A 6,692-nucleotide genomic window follows, 5' to 3' on the forward strand; every position below is an offset into this window, starting at 1 on the left:
TCCGTCTCTACTTCTCTGATCATTCTTTGCAGGCTCAATTGCTGTCGTTCAACCATTTCCGGCCTCGTCCATCCCCTTTTTCAGTCATTCGCCCCCATACTTCGAACACTCCTGAACCATTCACCGACCACGATTTAACAGTAATATGTGATCAGGCTTCAAATATACCTTCACCGTTTTGTGTCATCTCCATAACTACTAAGCCGCCATTCTTTTGTTTCTTTTCGTTTCACAGGACATTAGATCCCAAAAAGAGCAAGAACAAGAAGACCATATTTTGAGGCCGGCGTCACCCCTCGTTTTATCTTATGCACAGTGAATGGACTGCCGTCTAGTGCTACCCTATCACACCCTCCCATTACCACCTATCCAGCTGACACAGAGTGTTCTTCACCCCTACAGCCCTTGACATGTGGACCAGGTCGGTCCTCCCGGACCAAATTCATCCTTGGTTGCGTAATGCAGTGATTTGCGCTCGGCAATCAAGAGTTTTGTTGTTTGAGAGTTGACGTCTAGCACCCCTTTCCACCAACGCAAGCAGCAACCACTGTAGCTCGGATTGTATATGCACACCTCTATGATGTCCTGGAACCTGGTTCATGTCATGAGTTAGTCAGGTGCCTGTGACGCTGTGACCTGAGTCACTGTGATCAGTGCAGTGGCCTTTGGGAACGAGACAAAGGTGGTCGCTGGCAGCCATCCTGGTGTCTCTCGTCCACGCATCCCAAACCCAGAGTGGAGAGTCTTGATCGTAATAGTTGGGTGCCTGCAATGCAGAGCCTCCACGCCATGATGATCATCTCTGCATCCCTTGGGAATTAGAAATGAATCGAAACGGAGAAGTGGGTCATGGGTCACAGATATTCTCTTCCTCAATCGCCCTCACTTTTGTTATCCTTTTTCTAGATGTAGGATGACTGAAATTAATCTTCCAACGTGTCGTTTTCAGTTTTAGAGTCTCATTTGATGTGCACCCATTATTTGTCACATTTCTTTTAGGGTGACAACACGTTAACTCAAGCTTAATTTAATGGTGACCAGTCTACATGTAGGTGCATATGCTTAATCTGGAACAGTGATAGATAGTTGGAATTTTCTGCGCAGCTGCAGCAGATGGAAAGACAAAAAACTTGCTAAACCCGTCCCTCTTTTTTCCCATTTTGGAGGGAATTCAGAGGGTTATAGTGTGATGTAATGGAAGCCCCAACACTATAGAAGCCCCACATCTGATGTCACTCCGTTGCTGTGGTTACTCTGGTCTTGCAGCAAGACCTTTCACTTTTGGGCATGATTGGTTTCCTGACCTCCACACCAGTGCTTGACTTGGTTGTGTACCTTTGATGGCAGATCAGCCCCTCGGAGAAGTACCTCGTCTGCGGCGAAGTACGTACCCTCCTGTGAAGTGACAGCTGCTGAAAAACAGCAAGTGAAAGAAGCAGAGCAGAGAGGCTAAATACTTTTTCTCTCTGTGTATTGATCAAGCCTGTTGACATCATGGGTCTTGTGTACTTGTATTCCCTCTAAGAAATCAAGTGTATACATGTATAGTCAAAGTGAATATGTTATCTATAAACTAGAGGTATTGGTCGTGGTGTTTATAAGGTAAGCTGTTGGAAAAGAATGAGGAAAAAAGGCGGTCTGAAACTGGTCAATGGTCTTGCTTTTAAATATGCGCTAGCTTAGATTAAGATTCAACTGACTGGTTCATAGGTCTCTAGCCATGTCTGAAAATTTGTTACATCTTGAGACGAGGTGGCCTCAAATTCAAATTCATTGATTTGTCAATCATTTGTGGAACAGTTGTTTTAATTGTGAGCAGGTTTTTTTTTACATGGCTGCTTACGTCACCAATGACATGCCATGGATAATTAAAAGTGCAGATAATTTTGACAGAGTGGTATGCTCATCACATGGGAAACCAAAACTAGGAGAATGAAAGTTCTGTTATATTGCCTGACAGTTGTGAGGTATTTCAAAACCTATGGTGCTTACAAAGAAGATGAGTAATAGTCGCAGGCTTCTTTGCATATGTGAATATTCACGTTCCTGTCACTGATTCATTTAGTTCATCAGTTTTGACATGGGCAAATTTTAGTTGCGGTACAACAATACAGTGTACATTAAAGTCCCTAGGCAGCCGTGGGCAGGAAGGAATAGGTTTTCTGTAGAAAAACAAGGGGAAGTAAGCATCCAAATGGTCATTGTTGCCTTAGCAACAATCAGTGTTAGATACCATTCAGCTAGCAGTGCAGATACATTTGTCGTACTTTGTTTGACAGTTTTGTAGTGCAGACACCTCAGGTGATGATGTTTGCACCAAAGTGGCATGTCAGTTTAAAAAAAAAAATTCAAAACTAAAAACCGCCCCTACAAACACAAGTTACAGCTCTGATGACTGCCGTTTGCACGCCATTGTAGGCATTTCTAGAGGGAGGAACATTGAGTCCCCTCAGTCGGGGAAGAAATTTACAAACACCAAAGAAGTCCGTGTGTGTGGTGCTAATGTGAGACGTTGTCATGCTTCGGTGAGCTTGGCCAAATGGATAGCATTTGAACAGGTGAACTAAAGATTTATTTTTGCAAATCTGTCAATACAGGGGGACTTTGGCGTAGAATTCAGCAACTTCTCATTGCAGTAGAGCTTGTAGTTGGCACTTACTATTGTACTAGAGGCATTGTGGACTTCAGGCCAGCTTTTTTTTGTAAAGTGGATTACAGACCTGCCGACTCTGAAAAAGGCAACTTTAGAAAATGTGACAAATGGACATTAGTTTATTCCCAACGGTGTGTTTTTTTGTGTGTGTTTTGTAAAAAGAAAAGTGGAGTAAATTCACATTTTCTTTTTCTCCTCCTACCCTAGTGAAGTTTATCGTGGGGAAAAATGAACTTGAGAGTTTAATTTTTTATATTATTTTATGTTCTTGGACTTTGCAGACCTTTGTGCTGTGTTTGTAATCCAATAAATGAGAAAATGCTGGCCTTATGGAAAAGTGTGTTTAACAACAAATGAGTAAACCTCTGCAAAAGGCTTGGATGGTCAACCTGAATCAATAATCTTTTTGAAATTATTGATTTTTGCATAGTTTAAAATCACATACGATAGGCATATAAGTAACATTTCATTGGTTTTAAAAGAAAAATAATTTTTTTTATTTACCTCATGATATTACTGCGGTGCTGTCATACATAGATTGATTAAAAATTGATCCAACTTCTCTGACATATGAAGTTTGTAACTTTAGTTTGGTATTTCCTTTCTCCTGATGGTCCTTTGTACGCATACATGTACAAGACATTCTAGTTGCTGCATTTCTTTTTGCAATCGTTTGTTATGCATTTAATTTGCGATCATTGTTTGTCTTTGAATTGTACCCTTGTTGCTGGAGGCAGATAATTCATTTATATAACTTCCAGCCAAAAGTAATGCTTAGCAAAATAATAAAGTTGTCCAAAACCATGTGCATATTGCTTCTGACGTTTTACAAAGCCTGTAGTTATAAAGGCAGTGCCCACATTCAGTTTCAGTTGCAAGGTCACGCTTCATGCACATGCGTGTTCGAAGCGGAAATTACGGCGGATCCCTTTGAGCACTGTCACCGTTAATCTTAGGGAATCGACTTTGCTGGTCGCACATGTGTAGATGTGGACTGGCCACAGTGAAAGTATATTTGGATAGTGCTTAATATTGATTTGTGTATGATTTATTTCAACAGTAAGGTGACCCAGCTTGTCTTGTGACCAATGGCTCCAAGCTTTCGTCACTAGCAGTGTATTTATACAGGGTCCCGTTAGTTTATGTTTTTGTACAAACATCATGTTAATTTTTTTTTTTGTAATCGTTAATTTCCAAACTTATTCATACAAATTTTTAATAAATTACTTCAGTTTTCCTCAGATCATGTGTCTTATTATTATATTTCCCTGATGTAAAAATATGTTGAATAACATACTCTATTCATATTTTGTAATATTGACATAGCATAGGGGTTGAGCCTGACTAATAGATATATAGTATTTAGAGTTTGACCTTTTTTCATCGCCAGGGCTTTGCTTGAACTCTTTCTCTTTTTTTTCCAGCCGCTATAGTATGATGTCAGCTGTTGTGTAAGATTTATACATGTTTTGTTTCCACGTGTCCACCACTTGAGCCTTGTGAGGAGTTTAAAGTGGAAGATTTTGTGTGTGGAAAGTGCAGGTCTTTAAGTGCTGCTTTGTGACCAAATCAAGCCTTGATTAGCTACTTGGCCTGTCACAAAAAGCGTAAACAACTGTGGCAATAAGGATGTTTCCAGGCACTGTAAATCTAGGGACAAATTTAAAAAAAAAGACTTACACTCGCGCTGTTATGCAACACTTACATGAAATATTTTTTTTTATAATTCCTTTTGTAAATTTATTTTCTGTATTTTATTTAACATGTGTTAACCATCAATTTTTTTAGTTCAAAAAGGCTCGAATAGGGGCTGAGAATCTGTGTATCAACCTGCATTGCATCAGGACCGTAAACAAGGCTATGAAGCCAGTTTATTTCAGAGATCGAGGAAATGAGCAATATTTCTCTTTACTACAGCGTCTTCAACTGATTAAGCAAAGAGAAGACAACTCATTCATTTTGGCTCATGTTGAATTTGTCCACTGAAATTTGCCAAGCCACAGTAACTGTGTGAATACAGGACGTGAAAGGCATGGCTGCTGTTAGCCAATCAGGGAATAGAATGGCAGTGTTGTGGGCTGTGATTGGTCCATCTGGGGTTTTCATCTTGGGTCAGCTTGAATTCTGTATGGATGCTCTCCTAGCAAATGTCGCAAAATTTTGCATAAGGCAAAAGTCGGGCAGGGACTAGTCACACATCTTTCGCATGAAATTCTTGCTAGTGACCAAATTTTGCTAAGCAAATGGTCTGTGTGCTTAGCAGCTGTTTGATATTGGTCCCAAGTATCATCTGGAAAAGGTTTTGAAAGAAACGTTTTTTTCGAGGGGACCATCAGTTTGTAGATATGAGAAACATGTTACTTTCAAGTATATCTGCATCTGTTAAATCTTTTTCTAGTATGGTAAGCTGAGGAAAGTTCAGATATAAATTCAATTGCGGCAAACATAAATGATGTGTTGACCGTTAAATTTGGCCTTTGAAACGAAATGGGGATACAAATCTTAAAATGAACAAAAACACGTCAACTAAATGTAGAAATAATGAATAGCCTACCTGTTGGTCAGTTTTACACAATTCTCATTTCAAACAAATCTCAATGTTATTTCTGGCTTAGTGGTGTGAAAAAAACTTAGTGCCTCTATCTGTTTTTACGGTTGGAGAAATACCGTAGCTGTCTTCGTTGTGGTAGCCAAACAAGAAAAAAACTCTGTGTGCTTTATATAGCCAGAATGCTGATGTAAATGTGAGTGTACATTATTTTAGTCTCGTCATAGACAATGTAAGGATACTCGTTAGGGTAGAATAGGTCATTGTGCTTCATATATATTGTGTACAGTGCGTGCTTTTTTTTTGTAACTTGAAAGTAAAAAAAATGAAATAATGGATCACTTCCATGTTAATAAATTGAGTGTGTTATTCCTCTTCAATATTCTTTAATTAGGAAGCTTTTTATTTCTCTGCAAACCTCAAATTCCAGACTATTTCTTTGTCATGGCATTTGTCAAGGGTTGCTATATGTCGTAAAGAATTTCTACTTATATTTAACAAAAACCTAACTGTTTAGTTACTGAAAGATATCCTCAGCGACTATGCTTAAAAAATTGTAACAATAGGAAAAAAACAGTGTCTCAGATGTGAAAGTTAATCTCTGAGAAAGCTTTTACAATAATGTAATAAATCTGAAAAGAGAACCAAACGCTGCAAGTCTCTGTGTTTTAAGTATTGAATGTTATGTTTGCATTCAATTCTTCAAATGATTGTCAGTCTTTCTCCCACTGCTGTCCTAGAGACCATCACATGACCCTGGAGCAAGTCACAGTAAACAATGACGAAAGAATACTTTTGTTGCAGTTCATTTGAATGGCTTGTGATTTGAATTCAGACTGAAGGGTCTTGTGTTTGTCTATTGATTGGTTTGTCTGGTCTTGTGACGGACTTCTAAAGGGTCTGAACTACAACACCACTTTCAACCAAGATACACTTCAAGAATATTGAAACACTGAGTGGATATATTTTGACGTTGATTTAATGTTTTTTTATTTTGGGCAAACTTGGAAAACAACACAAAAACAGAGTCACACTCCCAAGCGCCAAGGCTTTGTAAGAAAACATATTTCCATTCAGGTGTTAATAAGATATAGATTGCCTGGAAACACTACAGATGGCAAAAATCCCAAAGAAACAATAGAGAGGAGAAAGCCCATTCAATAAAGCTTTCCCCAACGTAGTTTTCAATTGAAAGTTTATTACATCAGTAAAATGCATTTATGAATGTTACTTCAGATTGGTGAGACATTGACATATGACTCAGTGATGCTTGTTAGAGAGTGATCTGAAACTAGGCTAAAGCTAGTTCCGTGGAGCGTTCATATTTGAAACATTTTGGAAGGGTTTTCTCCGGGTACTTTTTCAACTGTTAGCCTGATCTAATGGATTTGCAGCCACAGTACAGAAGCAGACGATGGCATGCATGATTGGAAAAGTCTGCAACAGAGGTCGCTATTTGCATTTCATAGTGATAAGTCGGGTGCCCAACCA

General features: G+C 38.9%; 1 protein-coding gene across 5 annotated transcripts in view; it reads left to right on the forward strand.

Moving 5' to 3' along the window:
* The window catches only part of septin7 (septin 7), a 48,764-nt gene extending 42,914 nt beyond the window's left edge, over positions 1 to 5,850 (forward strand). For all 5 annotated transcript variants that reach the window (XM_087137688.1, XM_087137691.1, XM_087137689.1 and 2 more), the window contains one exon: positions 236 to 5,850. In XM_087137688.1, coding sequence (XP_086993814.1) covers positions 236 to 281 — 46 coding nt within the window. In that variant the 3' untranslated portion in view covers positions 282 to 5,850. The remainder of the gene's footprint in view (positions 1 to 235) is intronic.
* Positions 5,851 to 6,692: the final 842 nt, after the last annotated feature.

Source organism: Acanthaster planci, linkage group LG06, assembly GCF_054643075.1.
Source record: "Acanthaster planci isolate LZ-2023a linkage group LG06, COTS_SCS, whole genome shotgun sequence".
Taxonomy (NCBI): domain Eukaryota; kingdom Metazoa; phylum Echinodermata; class Asteroidea; order Valvatida; family Acanthasteridae; genus Acanthaster; species Acanthaster planci.